The sequence below is a fragment of the Mirounga angustirostris genome, unplaced genomic scaffold (assembly GCF_029215605.1).
Source record: "Mirounga angustirostris isolate CCGP_5_RB_7025 unplaced genomic scaffold, mMirAng1.0.hap1 SCAF_6, whole genome shotgun sequence".
In the NCBI taxonomy this organism is placed as follows: Eukaryota; Metazoa; Chordata; class Mammalia; order Carnivora; family Phocidae; genus Mirounga; species Mirounga angustirostris.
In genome coordinates this window covers 38,985,885-39,008,485 of record NW_026991714.1, presented here as the reverse complement: position 1 = coordinate 39,008,485, position 22,601 = coordinate 38,985,885, and the positions used below count along the sequence as shown (strand labels likewise).

The 22,601-nt window shown below is 46.9% G+C and overlaps 1 protein-coding gene and 1 long non-coding RNA gene across 3 annotated transcripts in view; one reads left to right on the top strand and one right to left on the bottom strand.

Moving 5' to 3' along the window:
* The window catches only part of PROX1 (prospero homeobox 1), a 52,660-nt gene extending 39,656 nt beyond the window's left edge, over positions 1 to 13,004 (bottom strand). Inside the window, exons 1-3 of one of the 2 annotated variants that reach the window (XM_045877219.3) lie at positions 12,385 to 13,004; positions 12,146 to 12,251; positions 2,561 to 4,352 (exon numbers count right to left, since the gene is read on the bottom strand). In XM_045877219.3, the coding sequence (XP_045733175.1) occupies positions 2,561 to 4,285 (1,725 nt within the window). In that variant the 5' untranslated portion in view covers positions 4,286 to 4,352; positions 12,146 to 12,251; positions 12,385 to 13,004. Of the gene's footprint in view, positions 1 to 2,560; positions 4,353 to 11,554; positions 12,115 to 12,145; positions 12,252 to 12,384 lie in introns of those variants that run through there. The other variant, XM_045877220.3, reaches the window with a different exon arrangement.
* LOC129045877 (uncharacterized) overlaps positions 12,396 to 22,601 on the top strand; it is a 30,821-nt gene continuing 20,615 nt past the window's right edge. Inside the window, exons 1-2 of the long non-coding RNA XR_008506277.2 lie at positions 12,396 to 12,503; positions 19,165 to 19,267. This is a non-coding gene — a long non-coding RNA (uncharacterized LOC129045877). The remainder of the gene's footprint in view (positions 12,504 to 19,164; positions 19,268 to 22,601) is intronic.

Below are 22,601 nucleotides of genomic sequence, written 5' to 3'. Positions count from 1 at the left end.
GGTAAATCAAGGGAAGAACTCATTGCCACACAAGGATGGAGACAGGAGACCAGTGGACCCAGTCTCCCCCAAAACACTCAGATCCTCATTGGCTTCAGAATCGTGGGGATTATAGAAAGGGTTGCTTGCCTATCTTCTTCCTGAGAAAGAATCTATCAGTGGGTTAAATGGTAAAAAGTACAGCATGATCGAGGGGAAAGAAACAGAGGATAGAAGGCCAAAAGGTGGAAAATGTAACCATTAACTGCAACAAGAGGCCAAAATTATTTAGCTCCATGAAAGAAACTACTCCAGGTGTAAGCAACATTTCATATGAACACAGGTGTTTCCAAGCCATCCCTGTTCAACAGACTCTTATATTGGTAGGAGAGGGCAGTTATTCAACTGAAGAAGAAACTATATTCTCCTTAAAGCCTTTGATATGTATAGAAATAAAAGGAACTTCTTTCAATTCAAATCCTCTAAATTCCTCAGGGGATTTAGAGAGCGTGAGACAATGAATGTAGCCAACACTTAAAGCAATCTAAAAGATTTTTTTCCTAGAAGACCCAACTTAAAAAAAAAAAAAAAAAAAGGCACAGGCATAATGATCTGGTTACAATGAAAAGTCTAATAAAAAAAACCCAAAAAACCCATAAACTGGTTCAAGAGTTTAGTGGTGCACTTCTGGGACTTTGAAACCTGGTTTCAAATATTCCTCACCATAGGTATGTCCCTTTCCTCTGAGTGTGTGTGTGTTTGTGAGAAAGAGAGAGAGAAGAAGGGAGAGAAACACCCCACCGTCATGACTACTGCCTTCAAAATGAAGTAAGATAGGGTCTAGCAATAGGGTCTAGCCCTGGACCTCAGGCTTGTGTGAACCTCAGAAGATGCTCTTCCTCCCAAGGATAGAAAACCATTCCAGGCACTGCATCTTCTTGCTTGGCCTTTCTCATCAGCAACACTATATGGCAATCATTTTGACCAATGTTTATTGCCTGTTTATAATGTGCAAGGCATGGTGATTGGCGAAGTTTCAATTCGTTGCTGGTAGATTACGTTCTAGGTCTTTGAAAGGTAGAAGTTAAATCAGCAACCAAACCAAGACTCAATTTCTGTTTATATATCTAAATCTTCCTTCCTCTCATGACATTATTCTCTTCTTCCTCACTGTGGAAAGAGACTGTGTTTAAGTGCCCCAAGTGGGTCTCATACTTGTGGCCCACCTTATCAGAAATCTTCATTACTGTCCTGAGAGCTGGTTAGAAGAACAGCCTTCCCTACATAGAAAAATGCATTTCCACCATAGCTGGGACTTTGCACTTACATGGCAGCCTCTGGAGTGGGCTTAGATACTAAAATGCCAATCTCTAGTCATCAGGACAATTGCTCAAAATCCTCAATTTAGCAACAGCCAACTTAATTGCTAAATTTTATGTCCATCTGGCAATTGATTCTAAAAGAAACACGCCTCTACCTGCCCCCCAATGCTACTATTCGACTACCCCAAAACACCAACAATCACAAGATTTTTTAAAAATTGACTGAAAGGACCAAACTACAGAGGAAAAAAAAAAGTCAGTGAAAAATAGCTGGAGTTCAGGATAGGTCTAATAAAAAATATAACTGGCAACTCCACTTAAAAGTCAGGTTCAAAATATAAAAGAGTCATAAAAGGAGCCATTTTTAAGTCGAATACAGCTGAGTTTTATATTTAATTGTGCTCTCTCGCTTTCCAAAATAATTTGCTTTGTGTATGTTAGGACAAAAGATTTCTGTGTATGGCTGAACAGAGGTTAATCATGCATAGAGGCAGCTGCACCAGACCCAAGGAACAGACCTTGGGTGAACGAGAGAGAGAGAGAGAGAGAGAGAGAGAGAGAGACCAATACCGTCTGAATACATCAGTACCTGTATATTTCCTTAAAGAAACACCACCAAGGACAAACCACGTCTCACTTAAAGATCAAAGAGAGAATCTGACTCCCCCGCCCTGCCCCCATGTCCATTTTTCTCCCCCTGAAGCCTCCCACCAGTCAAGTGCTCTTCCTAAGATTTAATCAGGTCTTCTTAACGCGGCCCAGGAGCCTTGCAGATGGTTTAAAGGGAGAATTCTTCTTATGGAATCTTAGGGAATCTCAAAACTGACTTTTCTCCTGACTCCATTATAAAACTTAACACCTTAAAAACAATCTGATCGAATTCATTATTGCAATGAGATTTTTTTTGGGGGGGGGGTCCATCTCTGACTCTACTCCTAAAAGAAAAAAGAGAGAGAGAGAATACAGGAAGAATAGCAGAAAAAGCACTGCTGGAAAAGCACATATTAAATACCAGCTCTCTGAGGCAATTAACAACTTGTGAAAGTTGCAAAGGTGTGGGTTTCCTGTGAAGCTTTTGTGCAATCAGGAGCGCAGCACGTGTGCTGATAAAAGCCTATTACTCTGAATAATGGGAAAGATTGCATTCCTAAGAAGATACTAATCTACGTCCTTCTATATATTGTGGAAACCTGACCTTTGGGGAAGCCTTTTTTGTTTTGTTTTGTTTTGTTTTCCTCGAGGGGAAAAGAAAAGGATATTGCACTTCCCGAGTAAGGTGAGATTTCGGACATGTCTTGAAGATCGCCACACTCGGACTTGATGAGCGACAGGGAGAGCCCTTCTGCGGTGCTGGGTGGGTGTGCTGGTGAACAAGGATGGTGGCTCAGGTGGTGGGATGACATCTTGGTCCTCAGACTCGTGGTCTCCCTAGTTAAGTCTAAGGATTCAGGAGAGGCTCTGTCTTTTCCCGAGAAGGAGCCGGAGGGAGCACCTAAGGGACTCTGAAATGGGTAGGCCATCAGGGGAAGGGGAAAGGGATGGCGGAAGGTGGACGTGGTGAAGCCCGCGGTGGCGGAGAGAGGCGACTGGTGCAGGGGCTGGTGGTGGCCGCCGGCGGGGGGGCCGGAGGCGGCCTGGTCGGAGGAGTTTTTGCGGACCACCAGGGGCAATGCTTCTGTCTGGTCTGTGGAACTGGGCATCTGCACGTTGCCAAAGGTGTCCAGGGGGTTCGGAATGATGACGTCGCCAAAGCACTGCAGGCGCTGGTTGGCGGTGTGGAAATTGTGGTTCTCCCCGTTGACGGCGAATCTGGCCTGGGGGATCTGGAGAGGCGGGAAGACCTGAGGAACCTGGCGGGAGGGTTTGGCCGAAAAGACTTTGACCACAGTGTCCACAACTTGCGACATGGCCGTGTTCAGTTCCTGCTTCAGGGTCTCGGCCAAATGTTTGCCTTCTGGTTGTAAGGAGTTCGGCCCGTGATCTCTTTCTTTGTTGCTGCCTTCTCGTTTGGGCTTGTTTTCCACCAGCTCCTGCTCCCTGATCAGGGCTCGGGCTCGGTCAATGAACTGTCCCGGGTCTAGCTCGCACATCTCGTTATCTGACCGCCCCACGGAGTCCTGGGCCCTGGCGTCCAGGATCTCCGAGCGCATGCTGTCTTCAGACAGGTTCCCATCTTCATCATTTTCGGAATCGGTGCTGTCGTAGATTTGGTAGAACTTCTCCTGCAGCTGGCGCAGCTGTTTCTGCATGTCCTCCAGCTGCTGCTTCAGCTGTCGGCGCTCCTCTCGCTTCTGTTCTTTGCGGGCGGAAACCAGCTGCTGGAAACTCTGTTGCTGCTGCTGGGGCAGCTTCTGCTTGCGTTTGTTTTCCCTGTAACTTTCTCGGGGACTCACAGACTGCGGGGCCATCTCTCTTTCATTTTCATTGCCCCTTAACGCCACACTGGGGGAATGGCTCATACCCCGAATGATATTCTCAACCCGGGCGCGCTTCGCTCTCAGGTGCTCATCACATAAGCGATCCATATCAAACTGGCTCATAGTAGGCCTGCCAAAAGGGGAAAGACACTCTGGGGGGCTGTCTCTTGAAGAGTTGCTGCATGTATCCTCCTGATGTACTTCGGAGCCTGCACTAGAGAGACCGCTGGCTTGGAAACTGGGCTCCGTGCCACCATTTTTGTTCATGTTATTTTTCAACAGCTGGGAAATTATGGTTGCTCCTGGAAAAGGCATCATGGCATCTTCGTACGAGTTCGCCCTCTTCAGCAGCTTGCGGAGTACGTTTGACTTTTCCCCATCTGCGTGCTGCACCACTGAATACTCAACATCCTGCTCAGAACCTTGGGGATTCATGGCACTAAAAAACGTTGCTCTCGCCTTAGCGAAAAATGCAGATGCTGTCCCTACCGTCCTTTTCACTCCAATGTCAACTCTTCTCCTCTTGGTTTGCCGGCTTAAGAGGGCTGTGCTGTCATGGTCAGGCATCACTGGACAGTTATTGTGCCATCTTCAAAAGCTCGTCAGCTGGGCACAGCTCAAGAATCCCGGGACCCTGGCCAACAGAACAAAAGGACTGATGAATCATTTTCTTTAAATTTCTCCAAATTTCCTGACCTCAATCCTGAATCAAATGCAAAATGCATAGGCTCTGGGATTTATGGCACATTACAATTATTGCAATTTATTATGCACTCTGCTTGAAATGAAACATTTTTAAATATTTCTGCTCCACTGGTTTAAGATGGATTAAGATTAAAAAAAAAAAAAAGCAAAAACTGCTTAAGCACCAGTAATATGATTCTCTTTCACAAATGCCTAAAATGATACTGTTTATCTTCAGAAGAAACAGTAGATTATAAGAACACAGCCTCTGAACCAATTGATTAAATTTGGGGCATCGAGATTCATATTACAAAAGAAGATGAAAGTGGCCTATACTTAAGAAATAAGGTTCAATTTTGAGGCTGTGTGAAATTTGGACAAAAAATTCCATTTCTGAATTAAAATTATTGTGGTTTTAATGCTATTAAAGGAAAAAGACTTGAAAATAAATGCAAATACTTAACACGCCCCCTTTATTACTGAATTTTAAAATATTTTTGTCGTATGTGAAATGGGAAGGAGAACACTCCCATCAGCATCTTTCCAATATAAATGGTCAATTTAACATTGAAATAAATGCACAAATACTCATTTTACAAGTCTGCTTATTTAGCATAGATATGCATTTTTATTAGTAAAATCACATTCGAAAATGGTATCTGTTGCTATATTTTAACACAAGTGTGAGAATATTGATACATTTTCATGATGTCCTTTTGATCACTTAAATTATTGCAAAGTTGGACCCGCTGCAAAAGAAGGAATTGTCACATTTTAGAAATCAATATATGGAACAATAAATTGAGTTAGGCAAGGGTAAATACATCTTCAGTATCAGTTTTCTTCTGTTCCAATCTGCCAAAATAATACTTCAAATGCCTAAGGAAACTTTAACATACACCATTTGTGAATCGTATTTCTTATGCCAAATTAAAGAAAAAAAGATAAATAAAGGAGAAAACGGCATCAAGCAAAATATACGAGGAAAGAGAAACATCTTCTCTGCATATGAACTTCCCTTGTTTCTTGAGGACACAATATAAAAAGAGAATATCCTTCCTTGCATTTTATAAAAGGCACTTGACATATTTTGTGACTTACTACCTACTGAGGCTAACCCCAAATTTTGTGTAAATATAAGATGTCGTATCTTTTTGCTTGCAATTAACATTTTATGAAGAAAATGAAAATATTTTATTCACACAGGGTTTATCTAATATTAAACTTCACGTTTGCTTAACAGAGCACATCTTCACAATAACAGGGTCTATTGCCAAAGGCAGCGTGCAGAGTGTTTGGAACAGCTCCCATCTCTTTCGGTTCACCTGTAAAAACATCTACGTGCTCCCTAGGACTGCATCTGTGGCTAGTTTTAAAGAATGACTATCCATGCAAATAGGCATAATTTCAGCATGAAATAACCTGTAAAAATCAAGAAAATGCTCAATGCTTAGATGACAATGTGTGGGTTTTTAATTTTTTTTTTTTTAAGCAACAAAGATTTCATCCTGCACTCCTTGTTCCTGGTCTCTATATGAAGACACAACATTTTTTTTAAAAGCCTGTTTTAGAGTATCATGCAAGCAATATGATGCTTCTTTATATTTTTCGTATGCTTAAAAATAAAATACTTTTTGTATGCCCCAGGATAAAATTTCCTGAAGTCAGAATGGAAACAGATCTTAAGAACTTCAATACCGGTTCAAAATCGGTTTCGGAATGATTTTGAACCCTCACACATCAATAATAAAACTGCGTTCAGGAATACAAAAATGCAATGACAAATATTTCACTGGCACATTAGATCTGATAAATCGGGTGTAGCAATCAGGTGAGAAAAAGAAAAAGACCGAGACAAACAAGAAAAGGGATGAATTATTTCAAAGCCCAGAAAGACTTGCACATTGGGGGTAGGTCTTTGCAAGGAGGACTTTTTTGTGTGTCTATCAGCTTTCCAAAAATAAAGTCCATTGCCATTATTTAAAAATTTTACCTCTTTTCTTTTTGTGTGCAAATCCTTTTCCCTTTAATATTACCTGAAAAGCACATGAGTCTCCAATCAAAATGTTGAACAAACTTTCTGCAGTCTTTTTCTTCCTCTGTTCATCTTAACACCCAATCTGGATTTTCCTCCTACCCATCCTTGCTGGGGGAAGAGCATCTCTGCAGCAGAGGCTCAGAAATGACAGGCTGGTGTAAGAGATGAGCACAAGGTCATCCCCAGGCATCCTTCCTTTCCCAACTGCCATTTACCTCTGCATCAACTGCATTTCCTCTCAGCTAGCCTAGGTATCAACAGCTGCATCCCTGCCTCATGCCCAAGCCAAGAAGAGGGCTGTGCTCTTCCTAGGTGGAAAAACATGATACTCTCATCTTCAGTGGACAGTAAGTGTTAATTAAACATGCTTGCTGGGTCTTTCAAGAACAAAATATCCTGTAACTTCCTTCAAATTCACCACACTAAACTGATTTTTGCAATCCGCTCTTAACCAGCCATCATTTTTATATTAGATAATGATTTGCTTTCTGTTTTGGGCTAAAAGAATTTAAATACTTTCAGGTCTTGTAAAATGTCCAGCTGAGACATAACAAATAGGACAGCACAAATAGGAAAAATTATATATTCCACTAAGACAAGGCATTATAGTAATAGGCACAAATAAATACATCTCTCTATATAGCTAAGACCTAAAACTTAGAACTAAAGGTATAGCAGTAGTAGACACTGGGACCATAACCCATGAAGGCAAGAGAGGAGATTAAGTAATTCTAACTGGTGGACATAATACTTCATCAGCATCTTGATTCATAAACAAGATCTACATGTGAACATACTTACCACATAAGAAAATGCATTGTTAAATGACTCTAATAGAAATTAAATCACTTAAAAACACTTTTAAAGGTGCTTCCATGGATTTCCCAATTCAGAATTTAGAGAATGCTATGCACTGACTTTATCACTGATATCATCCTGTCCATTAAGATTTTTAGAAATTCCTTTATTTCTCAACATCTGTACTAAGCCACAATGTTTCAACTACAACTTTATTGACTCTTATTATATTTTAATCTTAACATTAATTTTGAGTTTAACCAGGCAATATGAAACCTTTTGATCAGCACTTGTGAACATGAATATCAGCAAGTCTGCAGAAAAAGAGTACTGATAGAGAATTTGAACCCAAATGGATTATTGTTTGGATACACATGTTCTATTCCTGTAAACTCCTCTTTAATTGGTATGAAAACCCATATAGAATATTTTTATTGTTAAATATTTTGCCATACATTTGGTATCTTACTACACAAATGCTTTAATAATTCCTATACACTGAATATCTTGACATAGCAGATTCTTCCCAGAAAAAGATAAGAACACACATCCAGGTATAACCAAGTCAGATTTTAACAACTTCAAAAGATTCATTAAAATCTGAATTATCTGAAGAATGTCAAATAATAGAACATGGAGAATCCTAAGGAACCTGGTGGCTTCATGTTAGAAAAGAATTTCCAGTGAAGAATTTCAAAGGAACACTGCAGTGTGTGGAGTAGAAAGTGGTTAAGTGCTCTACTTTAATAAAGAAGTTATTTGGGGGAGGGGAGCACAACTTTTACCGTATCTATCTGGAGTGCAGATTCTGGACAAAGAAGTGTTCATTATGGTAATTATCCAAATAGTTCAGACAAATCTTTTATGAGACAGGGGGAGTGTAAGGTTGGCATGGTTTCCTGTTTGGATTACTTAGATTATCTGTCTTTGTTGGTAAAATTATTTGAAGAAATTGCTCAAGCCTACACTTTACTTCTTACAGAAAACAACCTCTGAATGGGCCACTAATCTACTTGGGTCAACCTGGTTATGAAATTTCAAGTGGAATATCACTAACAAAGAACATTTTAAATCCATCTGAAAATCAGTAATTTAGGAGGGAAAAAAATCAGATGATTTGATTGAGGTATTCTCCCCCTCAACCCCACCAAATCACTAAGCTGCCCTCTTCACTGTATTCAAGAGTTCATTTCTGCTAATTAGCAACTTTTCCTTCAGAGATGTTTCTGCTTATTGTAAGGTTAAGAACGCATTTTATGTTTAGTGTGAAGAACCCACTTGACACAAGTTAATACTTCAGTTAACTAAGATTGTATTGTCAAATCTTACATCAGGCTTCAAAATTTCCTGTCCTATATTAGAGTTCCTATAATATTCCTAATATAATAATCTTATTATAATATTCCTATTCCTATAGTAGAGTTCTCAAATCACAATCATTTCACTGAAAATCCCTCCATCCTATCAAAAATTCCATACATTTTTCACCTGCAAAATGAGCACAGAATATTTTCTGAGACATGCCAAAAATATTCATTTGCACTTATTTAAAAAGCAATAATTCACCAAATTAGTAAATAAATGATCTCAAGAAAAAACAATTACGCTTTTTGTCTTTTTGTAGAACACTGAAATACTCTAAATGTCCTTTGAAACTTTATAGAGTACACTAGGCAACAAGGTTGGAGAAATTCCTTACGTATATGTCCTTTCCGGCTTATACGTGTACTTAATTAGAATCCAACAATAATAACATGTCACGCACAATCCATCTTCATATTATAAAACCAGTAACATTTTATAATTTCTTCGTTAATCCTAAACCTAAAAATTCCTTATATTACCAGATGAAAATGCAAGACAATCCCTGAAATGATATAAGAAATTCATTGAAAAAAAGGCCTATTTGCACTTTGAACAAATAAAGAGCAACCCTGGCAGCTAGCTTAGGTTTTAAGATTGCAAGTGCTACTTATAGAGGAACCACGCTAGGAAATGAATAAAGTGAGAACAAAGATGCATGTTATGTATGCATGACTTTTGTCCCCACAAGGTGGTGATTAACTAAACAGAATTCTGCATAATGGACACATAAGAATATCAGTAAGTTCCAAGCGCAGATAACCCCTATTAAAAATAAAGCAAATGGACATATCCATAGATGACATGAAAGAACTTCCAAAGCATCCAAGGAAAGTATTGGGGGAGGGACTTTGATGTGTTAAGACTAAAGAGTAAATACACATACTTTCTCATTTTCATGAAACAATGATCATCACCCAAACAGCAAAACCAACCAACAAAACCATTCCCCATCTATCCTATTTCTATGTAACACAAGAAGTAGCCTGCTTAAAGAAAAACTTAAAGGGTCAAGTTTGAATAATCCAGCTATAATGCTTACACTGAATTCTCAGTATCTTCCCTCTACATCAAGCCACAGTCCTTACCTTCCCCTATTTTACCATTATATAGACAAGTCCATGTTGTAGCATATGGACAGGTTAACCCCAATGCTCCTCTTTTCCATCCTCACCACACACAGCCCATTTTATTCTGAAAATGCTCTGAAGTTCTTGCAAGAAACTCTTCACAGAGCCGACTGCCCGAATCTTGCTTCAAATAGAAAAGCGCAGTTACCTCTCACGTACTTGAGATTTTCCTTCTCCATCAAAGTAATAACTAGGACATCTGGCACATGTCTGGTACAATGACAGGCTCATTCTACTTTATGAGAGTACTTAACATATGACTTGAAAGAGTTTATGCACATACCTATTCTTTCTGGGCAGGGAGAAAGCACGCTAGAAAGATAAGCTTTAACAACAGTAACACTTTCAAATGACTTTGGTATTCCTGGTGGTTACAAATACCACCCATGGCTGCCCAAAACACACACGCACACAAAAGACAGCTCTCACCCACCCCCCTTCGGGGCACCACAGACCTGGGAGATAGGCATAAACTAGAAAGGGAAGCAAAGGGAAAGTCAATCTCCCTCCACCTGCTGCCTGAAGTGGGGGTACTTTCAGCCTCCTGGCAGACAGAAGTCTGAGACACAGCCTCAGCAGCAGCCTGCCAACATCCTTAAGAAAAATAAACAAACACAGACCAACTCGCCCCCCACCCCCCCAAGCAAAGAACTCACATGGCAGGGCTCAAAACATAACAACAGCCCAGGTCCCATTAGCTCGGACAATCCTATTAACCAGGGCACCCATAAATTCATAAACCTCTGCAAGCCTGGAGCACGCATTGTGGTCTGGAACTGTACAGACACACACAGACACAGAGGAAATTTGCACCTGTCTTTCTTGACACAACACACCTGTCAGGCCCTGCCCATGCACAGCACTCTACTAATAGATCTCTGCCTACCTAGTTGAGGAAAGGAAATTATTTTTTTGTAAGGGAGGTTATAGGTGGGAGGGAAGGAGGGTGGGAGGGAGGGGGAGGGGGAAGGGGGGCAGAGGGAGAGAGAGAGAGGGAGGGAGAGAGAACAAGACACTTATAGCCTTGACTTTGAGAGAAGGCCACCCTGTGCTTGCACTGTTTTTATAAGCTCAAGGAGACAACACAGACCTTCTTGGAAAAATAAAAACAAGCAGGTGAGTTCCCAGCCTTCCCCCAGGCGGAGTAGGGTTCTGGATTGCCAAGAACAGCAGTTTCACACTCCAACCTGCCTCCTTGGGCTATTTAAGACTATCACCCAACCCCTCCTCCTCCTCCTCCTCTTTCTCTGCCAGCCTGGAGGGCTCTCAACTTCCCGAAAAAAGCTGAGAAGTGGCGGGAGACGTGTGAGTCTCTCTCGAAAGCTACTCCCCCTTTACCTCCCTCCCGCCATTCCACGCCCCCCCCCCCAACTCCAATCCACACTTTCCACCAACGTTCAGTTTTAGCAGGGTAAGTGGCTAGCCCGCCAGAAGAACCAACAACTTGCTAAACTGGACTTCGGGTGATGTCTCCCCGCCAACGCCCCCCTCCTCGCCCCCTCCTAGTCTGTTCGGCCAAGATAGCAGCTCTTCCCGCCCTCCTCACCATTCTTCCCAGTGACAATTACCCTCACCTCTGTTCTCGTCCCTCCCCAGTCCTCCGAACTGGGGCAGAACTGCAGGTACCACCCAGGCAAGAGCAGATCCGAGCAGCCCCGACAGCGCAGGACTGCCAGCGAGGACCGTGAGAGTCTTCGCCTCGCAGATCCGCAGCCCAAGAACATCCCCTACCGCCACCCCGCCGCGCGACCACTCGGTCCCCCTGCGGCGCTCGGGCCCCATCCCTCCACCACCCACCTCCTGAGGCTCCCGCCGCCTCCTTACCCAACTCAACTTGACCTAGCCCTGGGTCCTCGGAGCTCGGGAGAGGGGCGCCGCGCTGGTTTCCCGGGACCATCTCTCCACCGCTTCAACCCCGATTTCAACATTTCGCCGTCGACAGCGTTTTGCGAGGAAAGTAACAGAGCGCCCTCCTCCTCCCTCTGCCCTCCTCCCTACTCCCCAGCCCTCTGCCCGGGTTAAAAAGGAGAAGTGAAAGGTATGCAAATGACAAGCAAATTGGAAGAGCCTGGAAGAAAGGCAGCTATAATAAACAAGACAAAGAGAAAGGACGAGGGGACTAGCACAGGAGTTTTAACCGGGGAAGACGGGAAGGATGAGGCTTGGCGGAAAGAGGGGATCCAGGCGAACAAAAAAGCGACCCGGTCCCCCTCGCGGTCCTCTCTCCCGAGAAGAGAGGGTAGGAGAAAGAAGGAAAGGAAGCAAACGCCTCCTCACAGCCCAGAAACAGTACACAAAAGGTGACAAGATCAGCGACAAGTCCAGCAGTATCAGCACCGCCCCCCCCCCATCGCCACCACCACCCCAGCCACCAGCAGGAAAGAGAAAGAAATAAAAACCAAACGGATCACTTACTCTTAGGAACTGGGAGGAGCGGAGCGCTGAGTTCCACGGAGGCTCCTGCTTAGAAACTGTTTAGAGGCTATTTTATTATGATTCATTTAAATAACACCATTTTCTCCTGGAAAAAAAAAAAATGTTTACACGGGTATGAGTAATGGGAGTCTCGTCTCTTTTCTTCTCATTCAAGAACAAGCCAGGACAAGTGATTCTGGAAAAGGGGAGGGGACTGGCGAGGGGGCGAGGATACTTACGCGGGTGCAGAGGGCAGTGGGACCGAGCGTGGTTTTGCCGGCAGGGAGAGGAGAACACGCGCGCGCACCCACGCGGCGGTGGCTTGCGGGTGATGAATGTGATAATTGGACCGGGGCCGGTGAGTGTGCGCGAGCGAGCGAGCGAGCGAGCGGGGCGAGCGGGCGAGGGAGAGGGGACAGAGGGAAGGGTGGGAGGGGAGAGGAGAGGAGAGGAGAGGAGAGGAAAGGAGAGGAGAGGAGAGGAGAGGAGAGGAGAGGAGAGGGAAGAAGAGGAGGCAGAGGAGAGCAAGGAGGAGCGGAGAGAAGAGAGGAGAGAAAGGAGCCAAGAAGAGAGGAGCGGCGGAGAGGAGCCGAGCGGAGAGGGAGCGGGCGGCCCGGCGAGAGCTCTTTTGCGCCGCTGCGCTTCCCCGGCTGCAATGGTGTATTATTTCAGAGCGCTCCCTCAGCTGAGGGCTCCGCTCCACAACAAGATTTACTTTAAGACACAGCTGAAGGAAACAGGAAGACTGCACGTCACAGTCTGACTGACGTACCCGGCCCCAGCACCCAATCGCGAGGCGCCTTCGGATTCAAGGGGGGATAGCGAGGCAAGAGAACTTGGGAGAAAAAAAAATATAAAAGGGGTGGGGGTGAGGGGCTGGGAAGAGAGGAGGGGAGAGGGGCCCCGCGCTCCCCCTCCCCCGCCTCCATCCCCGGCCCCCACCCCCGCCCCCGCCCTGCCACCGCTTCGGGGCGACGGGATCGCCGCGCCGGGGCCGGAGCGAGCCATCTGCGGGCACTGTGCAAAGCGGGCGACGGCGCGAGCGGCGCTCGGCTCACACTAGCTCGTCCAGGACGCAGGTCCTTCCCCCCCCCTTCCTTTCCCAGATACAGCTGATCCAGTTCCCCGAGTGGACGAGCGTGGAGCGGACTTGGGTGGAGGAAGGCACGGAAAAGTATACTGGAGAAAAAGTGGGGTTCTAGGGGGTGGGGTGGTATAGGAGGAGGGAGGGGGTAGCTCAAATCGTTCCACCTTTTAAATGATCATAGATAGTATCAAGAATACATGTCACCCTTGCTTCCTTTTAGAGCGGAGGTGGGCAATAAAATACAGGTAGGTTTGGGATTAAAATAATGGGTGCCAGAGGTTTCACTTAGGCTCCGCTGCATCTGGTAGCAGACCAGTATTGGCGGAGTTCCAGTTAATCTTCCGCCAAAATTATTAGGAAGAAGAGTATTTGCCCTTGGTTATTTGGATTGTAGGTAGAGCAGCCTTTGGGGGGGGGGATGGGGAAATGTTACAAACGTTACCTCGCAATTACCCCTCACTAACTCACCCACCCCAGAATGACCAGAGAGAGGTTTCATATAGGAGTACACAATTTTGACGCCTGGGTAACAAACTTTAAAGTTTATTAGGCAAGAAATTTCAAACGCTTAAATTTCGGGTTTCAACATAAAGCTATAGAAGATTCACTTTGGTTTGCCATTTCTTGGATGAAAAATAACCAGCAAGATTTCTTTAGCTAATGTGGCTCTTAAAGAGCTCCTTGGGGGTTTGCAAGTTACAAATGCTAAAGGGCATTTCTAGCCGCAGCCAGAACGTGTCTTTCACGGGGCACGGTAAACGGCTTTTAATAAAGCAACCGCGTTTATGACCTAAAGATCCTATAAAAGCCAAGACTTACAAGGGCTGCGAGGCAGAAACATTCATACCTAGTCGATTAGACACTCAGTTTTTAGGTAGGATGGGGACAAGTATTTTTGTATGCTCCTTGAATTCAGGCAGATCAAAGGTTGAATGACATTGGTTGGGACAACAGAATGTTTATGAGGTGTGTTACAAGTACATTGGCCAACAACTACCACCATCTTCTGCAACACACACACACACAAACACACACAACATACACCTTTCCCTAGGACATTTACAATTTCAGCCTCAAATTCATCAAACTGTTAAGAAGTCTTTTCTTTGAATAAGAATAGAGATGATAACATCCCTGTAGGAAACTTTTGGCACGGGATTCAAACACTGAAAAGAAGAAGAAAAAATCAAGCTGGCCAGGGTGGGTGTCAGGGATAAGAAAAGAGACTTGCTTGAGCATCCCCAGCCTTCATTCCTCCCTTTCCGCTGCCCCCAGACACTCCCTCCACACCGTTACAGAAACCACACAGAGCACACAAACACACCGCTCACACTTCCAATGATAGGCTATTGTATCAAGTGTTATAATCGGGATGTAACAATTTAGGCTGGGAACAGAAATAATCTATCAACATGACCATTAGATGCAGGATGGAATAATGCTTCTATTGGTTGAGTCCTTTCGAGGTAAGCGGGTGTATGGAGCGCGGAAATGTGGGTTCTGTGAATGGATCAAGGCTACTTCCTTTCTTCTTTTCCGTCCTATTATTTTCTTTAAGTATCCCAGTTTGTACATATGTTAGCGCCAGCCCACAAATAAACTGGTGGGAGTAAAGGATATATGCCCTCCACACCTTAAAACCATCTGCTCAGTTTGACATTTAAAAGGAAGGAGGGCAGGGAAGGAGGAGGGGGAGAAAGGGGAAGAAAGGGAGCCGAGAGAGAAAAGATTCAGAATCTGGAAGGAAATGGCTTGAACTTTAGCCCACAAGTTATGTCAATTGCACCTAGCGCTCGGATGCACGTTTTGCACACTACGCCCGGGAACTGGCCGCAGGAAAAGTTCCCTGCGAACCCCAGTAAGCCCTCTGTCACTCCCGGGGGAAGGCAGGCCTGAATGGAAGTCGGGGTAACCCGCTTGGCAGACAAGGAAGCTCCCCCACCCCCCCGCCAACGCAGCGGAGGCTCGCGGCTCGCCACGCTCTGCCGCGGCAGTTCGCAGCCCGCATTAGGGCGCAAGAGCGGCTGGTTGAAATAGGAGCGCGCGCGACGCTGGGCAAGCGAGCTCGGTCCGTAGCCCAGCTCCGTGAGCTACGTACGCGGAGCCCTGTCCTGTCCCTTACTGTCGGGGCGACGTAGAGGCCGGGCTCCTGGCAACCTCTCTTGCCCAAGCTGCGGCGCTCTCCCAGGTCTTGGGCCGTCCTAGAGCAAGGCGTGAGGCCCGAGCCCCCTATCTCCGGCGACTCCCGGTTTGTTTTCTGATAGGGGAGAAGCGATCAGTCAGGTCGGAGCCGAGAAGTCGCCTAGATACTGGCTCCATCTCTGAAACCAGCGGCCAAGCCTAGGGTCAACCCTTTCCTCCGCCCATTGGCAACACAACCCCAATAACTTAAAAGTTAACACAAGTTCTGACCGGTCTTCCAACAAACCTCATCCATGCAGACTGCATTTACTTATTTATGGGAAGGGGGATCTGCTGTGAGTTCTTAGTCAAACTCTTTGCAGTTATCACTTATGCATCTGGTTCTGGGTTAAACACACTTTGCCTTGACATTTCCTCGGTGTATTTCGGCCCTCCTCTACCGTTCTTTCTTAAAGCCCTTAGATGAAGGTAGGAGGGAAGATTACATATAAGAAATTTAAAACCTTACAAAGAACCATCGTCAGATCCTAAACAAACCGATTCTGGGAATTTTAACCAGATCCAGCAGAGAGGCCAACGTGGGCGTGGATTTCGGGAGAAAGATACTGAAGATCCCTGCCTGGACACACAAACACTCACAAAACCATCCACTCTCCACCACCACCTCCACCCTGAAGAGAGGAAGAGAAAGAGAGAAAAACCAACTCCAGGGTGCAGGCCGGCCTGCTTCCGGCTGTCTAGAGGCAGACTGACCGCCATTCTCTCTCATCCCCCACCCCCCTATCCCCTGTGCCCAGTGTGACGCCAGGCCCAACCTGGGTCTGTTCTGAATGGGGGGAAAAGTGAAATGCCACAAGATCAGTAGCAAGGAGCAGCTGCGGCGTTTCTCTCCTGGGAACGCCACTGCTTCGAAGCCTCCCGAGTGATGTTTGTTTAACCAACAGCTTTCAAAGTAAACAGAGGCCAAGCGCTCCAAAGAAGTTGAAATATAACCCTTACAAGAATTTGGGCCCCGAGTGCCGGCGGAAAAAGTAATTTTTTTTTTTTTTAAGTAATAAAGCTTCCATCCCAAATAAGGGTCCACCGCAATGCCTAAAGGAAACTAGAACTGTCATAAAAATACAAATTCATCGAAAGGATTCATTACAATAAAGTGACCTCCAAGAAAATCACCCTTCGTCCACAAAAACACACCTGTGGGGTTGGTTGTCAGCGAGGGAAGGGGCACACTACTAACTTGATTTTAGGGAAGTGGGCGAAAACAATCGAAGGGAGGTACATTCCCTGCCCCGAGTAGAAAAGAGTAGGCTGGGAGCTCTGCGCAGCCAACCCTGGCTTTGCCTCAGGCACCGAACTTTCCAATATCAAGATATTAACAGATGGTGGTGAGCACATGGAGGGCTGTTACTTACATAATCCAGCCACTCCGCCCGGCCGCGCTGAGGCCGGCAAGGCGTCCGCCAGGCCGCGCGCGCGCCCCCCGAGGGGTGCTGTTGCCCCCCCGCCCCGAAATAACGTGCCTTTCTCCAACCCCGCCCGGCTCTTCGGGGGCTAGGATTTGGAGAGGTCGTGCTTTCAGAAAAATCTTCGCATCGATCGGATTGTGCTTTACCTTCTTCAGTCCACAGCAGTAAAGAAGCTGGAGACCCATGGGCAGAGGGAAGCGGAGGGAACGCTTTCGGGGAGAACCCGACGCTCTCCCTCGGGATCTGGGGGGGTACCAGGGAGTGGAATGTTCGCAATTTACATCCCTCCTTCTTTGGCTCAGATTAGCAGGTCTTTCCCAGTTCCTGAAATACAAAGGCAGGCTCGGGGCCGCAGCAGAGGGGGAGCGGGGTGGGGTGAGGGTGTGAGTGCGAGGGGACGCCTCTGCACGCGGGGGCGCAGTGGGCAAAGTTACGCAAAGCCTCGGGGCACCGTTACACTCCCGAGCTTCTGCAGGGTTTCAAGCACTGCTTCTCGCACGCGGGGAGTCCCTTTAGGCTGGGCGGCCGCCTGCTGCCTTCGCGGCCCCAGCCACCTCCCCCGCGGCCCGGTCCCTCCCGGTGTGCCTTGTGTACCTCCGCCCGCGTGTCGGGGGACGCGTGTGTTTGCCGAGCCTCTCCCCGAGGGCGACTCCGGCCGCCGAAACCCGTGAGGAATACGCCTGCGTGGGTTGCAAAAGTTTCGGGTTGGGAGGGAAGGCTGGCAGTCGCCTCTCCTGGCACCCGGCGGGAGCGGGGCTGCCTGGCCGGCGGCTTCCTCCCGGTCTCCTCCTCCCTCCCGGCCCTTCCTTTCTCGCCGCAGCCCCGCGATAGGTGTCGCGGCCTCTCGGCCCGGAGCCCGCGAGCGCGAGATGCTGCGGCGGGGTCCGGCGCTCCGAGCACAGGGCACGCCCCTCCAGCCCGCGCGGGCCCCCGGGGGGTCCCGGTCCCCCCGCCGGGGCCCCGCGGCCCTCGCCTCCTCCGGGGCCGCCGCCGGGGCCGGAGCCCTGCTCGGCTGGCTCGCGCTGGGCGCACGCCGGGCGCAGAGGGCAGCCACCTGCTCCCCACGCTGCGCGGGCCAGGGGCCATCCGAGCCGCCCGGCCCGAGCGGCCCCGCGGCCCAACCCCCCTCCCCGCCCGCCGCCCGCCGCCCGCAGCCGCCCGCCGTCCGCCTGTTGCTGCGGGGGCCGTTCCGGCGGCGGCGCGCCCGCACCCGGGGACGCGCTCCACCTGGGCCAGGGGGGCCTCCGGGAGGACCCAAGGAGGGGCGGGGGCGTTCGAAGGGGTGGAAACCTCCCCTCCTGTCCACCCCCTTTCTTTTGTCAACTAGTCTAAGGACATTTGGCCGTTCCTCCAGCTTCTCCTTTCTTTGGTCTTTCGACTCCAGGGTGTGAATTCCCAGGAGGCGCTCGATTTTTGGTGGGTTTTGGTGATTTGGAGTGATAAGACTTAAGTTATCCTTCCTGTCCATCTTATTAGGCTTTTATTCAGGAGCGGGCTAGAGATAAATAGGTGTAGGCCGGGCACCGAGGAAAAGAGAAGGAAGCTCCCAGTTTGGATTTATTTGGGGGGAGAGAGAGAGTAACTCTGGAAAGTTGCATTTTGTTTAAATTAGAGCAAGACAAAGTTGAAAGCCAGGTTTCTATAATTTTTCTGGTGATATTTCTTTTATGAAGTATCTAAGTGTCTGTTTGTCATCATTTTGAGATCAAAAGGAAAATCCATATGCTGCAGAGTTTTTCGAAATTGCTATTTAAATATGTTTTAAAGGTTTTATCCAACGTGGAGAAGGCTGCTCAGAGGCAAGGCTGGTGACAGGGATAGCGGGATGGTTTGATGTGGAGCAGTGGTTTCCAAGAGTGGCAAGTAATCAAGAATCACCAAGGGAGCTTTTCAAAAACAAAGATTTCTGGGCCCATCCCAGCTAGGCAATCAGTGGGAGGACCTGGGCATCTGGGGGTCATGCTGTGTTTCCAATTACTGCTCAGTTACTGACTCTGTGACCTTAGGTGTGTTACTTAATCTATCTGAGACTCAGTTCTTTTCATCTGTTAAGTGGGGATAATATCCAACTTACAGAGTTGTAGAGAGTAAAATGGTTCAGCACATGATTGGTGTTCAGTGAACCTTTGGGCCCTTTATATGCACACCGTTCACCTTTTAGGGAATAAACAGTAGAATTAGTGCATGTTTGGAAGCTAGGCTCTATGCTCTTGGACCTAGACCTGTCCATCCTGGCAGACAGGAATCATTTACTGATCTGAAGTCTGCTTTTTTCCTTTCTTTCTTTTTTTGGTCCTCTCACCTTCCATGCTTTTGGATGGCAGACCTTTCCTACAGAAGCTGCCCATCAGACCAATGAAACCACGGGACACAAAGTTCTATTCAAGAAGAGAACAACAAGAAAGAAAAAAAGGTCAACAATCCTAGGTAAAACTAAGACAAATGTATATCATCTATGGTATGTTTTTACATGTCTGAATGAACAACTCCCCCAAATCTCTGTAAAGTAAACTACAACTCTTCCTGAGATTCTTTTCAAACCAATGACCACAAGCACACCCCAAAATCATTAAAAGGGGGCCCAGGCAAAGAGAGCTGCGGGAAGGCAAAGAAAGATAGGCAGGAAGGTTCATCCCCAACTGTGATTCTGCAGTAGTGTGAGGGGAAGAAAGCCAGAGAAAGGGAATGGGCTGAATGAACAGAGAAACGTCAAGAAGGTTGACAGTTTTAGAACTGGAGATGGCCTGGAGTAGTTAATTATACATCCCCAAAAAGGTATTTGCTGGTACCTTCCAAAAGCTTGAGATGAGTAATCAGGGTGTTTCCTGGGCCGGGATAAGGGACAGATGGACAGCTTGGGGCATCTGTGGGCCCAGTCCCTAGTGAATGAACCCAGGGGTTGGGAGGAGGAGGCACTCCCTGAATGACAGAGAGCTCAAGCATCACCCCTAGATGCCTATCTTCCTAGGGTTTGTGAATATCTTTGGGCAAGTGTGGAAGATTCCTGCTCTCTGGACCTGGGGGAAGTGGCTAGGACTCTCGGGGACAAAACAAAGACTCTCAAGACAACCACAGAGAAACACACATTTGGGGCCAAGCTTCAGGGAGACAGGTGACACTGACTTCTCACTCCCAGGGTAGGAGGAACACTTTGGCCTATACTTGAGATCCTGGTGGGGAGATGGGGGGGGGGGCAGGGGGCAGAGGCAGGATGGAGGGCAGAGTTTGAAGGGGCCAGGGATGGGTAGGGGAGAGTGTCTGTCGGTGAGTGTGGGAGGGGAGTGGGTGGGGGTAAGGAGAGAGTGTAGGTGTATGCCTTGCAGAGCACAAGTTGGAGAGGTCCTGGGGTTCGAGGGAGCAGAGTTAGGGGGTGAGTGCAGTGGGGGGGGGGTGCCTGCGACTGGAAGGAGGCAAGGAGCACCAGTTCCCGGCGAGGCAGCTCACTGGGAGCTGAGTGGTGCATGGAAGTGTCTGGAGGGCCGAAGGGGAGGCAATAGAAAAGTTCTGGAGGTTACATATGTATGACCTTTGCTCAAGCCAGGATGAAGTGTACAGGGACTCGGCTTCCTCAGGCCCTCACTAGCCCGCTGAGATTTAGGAAGCCTCGGGCTCCCGCGCTTCTCCAGGCTTGACAGGAAGGCCTGAGAGCCTGCTGTGAGGCACCCCGGGGTCTCCCCCTGGGAGTGTGGGGGCTGGCAGGTGCACAATGGAGGCACCCTGCTCCCTGCTGTGCCTGTCCCTCTGCAGGCACAGCCCTTGGCCCCCCAGGACTTCCCCTCCTTTGCCTCCATCCCTACTCGAGGCCCAGTGTTGCTCCCCTCGCCCTGGTTCCCCTGGGCCTTCTCCTTTTCCCTCACAGATAAAGCACCCTCACCCCTTCATCACCTCCATGCTAAGCTGGTGGTAGTGCCTGGGGGGGGGGGAGCAGGCAGAGGGCAGGAGGGGGTACATAGCCCAAAGTGGACTCCAGGAAAATGGAACAACACCATTCAACAGATAACAAATGCTCGTGACACATGGCTAAGAATGGCAGTTGGTGACCCTATTGAGGGAACAGAGTGGACTAGAGGATTTGGGGTCTTAGTCAACACGGGTGGATAGTTATGTGTTTGAGTTAGTTGGGTTTGTGAGACTTCAATTAGAAGCACAAGCCTAGAAGAATCTGGATGAGGGGCAAAAGTGTCCACACCTCCTCCTCTCAATATCCCAGTGGTCTTTCAGTGAGAATTCAGAAGGAGGCAAATAGATGTAGTAATAAGCAATGATAGATAATTCAGCATTTATTGAGCACTTCCAATGTTATAACCGTGCCAGATGCTTTACACCCAGTGCTGCCATTTTTTAATTCTAAAATCCCATGGATGATAAGACACACTATCAATGGCCTTTGAGAGAAAAACAAAACGTGATATCCTTAAATGTCCAATGGATTGTAAGACACACTGATTTCAGGAACATAATATAGTAGGAGAAAAAGTGAAACTTAAAAGGGAAGAAATAAAATATATTAAGTGTAGTTCTCTCAATAGCCCTGATAAGAATTATCCCCACTGTATGGATGAATAGACTGAGGCTGGGGAAGGTTTCACCACTTGCTCAGGGCCACAAAGCCAGTAATTTGCAGTCTAAATTGGCACCCATGTTTGCCTGCGGTCAGAGCTAGAAGAGTTTCTCCTAGGGCATATAACCTCTGCAAGACTGGGCTTTGTTGGCTTTTTCCTAGCCCTGATTCTCTCTCGACCCTTTTACCACCAACACCCCTCCCCCACCCTCTAAGCTATGGAGATTTCCATGAGGAGCAAGTAATTCATTGGGGGAGAAAAGGTACAAAATAGTCAAATTACATTCTTCAGATTCAAATAGAGTCTTTAAAAGGGTAAAAACCATGCATGCCAGGTTTTGCTGTGCACTGCAGGAAGTCCATGAATTCAAGGATCCCTGTATTGCTGAAAATAGAATTGTAAAAAATAAAAGGGGTGGGGGGAGAAAGTGAACGAAACTAATCCTATTAAACGTGGTAGCATGTTTTTGTGGCACGCAGGGAGAGATTAAGCACAGGAAAGGGGATAAGTACTGCTTCAGTTTCACTAAACTAATGTGACAACTTGTCATTGGAAATCTTTGCAGCTTGTTAGTAGATGACTAGCTGATTCAGAAGTGTTTTCTATCATTCCCTTTGTGTCTCCCGTGAGGGTTCTTTTTTTTTTTAATTTTCTTTCTTTTCCTGTTTCTTTCTTACCCATGCTGCTCTATTTTGCTTTTTAATCCTTCGTGTCTCCTTCAAGTCAAAACATTTAGCTGGCTCTAATCAAGATTTGGTTTTGAAGATGCACTTTGACCTCGAGTGGCCCAGAGAAGCCCCGGAGGGGACTGCTCTCCATCCCCAACCCGGGTCGGTCCATCCTGTGGCTGGAAAACCCAAGCTTCTGGGGAAACACTCTCATTTCAGATTTTATTTTTCAACCGTCCTTCCCGTCTTCCCTTTCACCTTTATTTCTTTCTTGTTTTAACCTCATATCCTCTCCCGTTTGCCTTTCATTTCCAGGCTTCTGACTTTTTTTTTCTCACTTTCCCTTTCTCTGCTGTTTTCTAACTTTCTTCCCCTCACCTGCTCGCTTTCCATCTTCTCTTTCATCTCTTTCTTAGAATTTCTTTTCCCTCTTCAACGCACCCAGTAATGCTCTTATTTGAGAGATGGAATCCAACAGATGAGACTGTAGGATTCCTAGAGAAAAGTTGTGAATCCCTCACATGGGTTTTC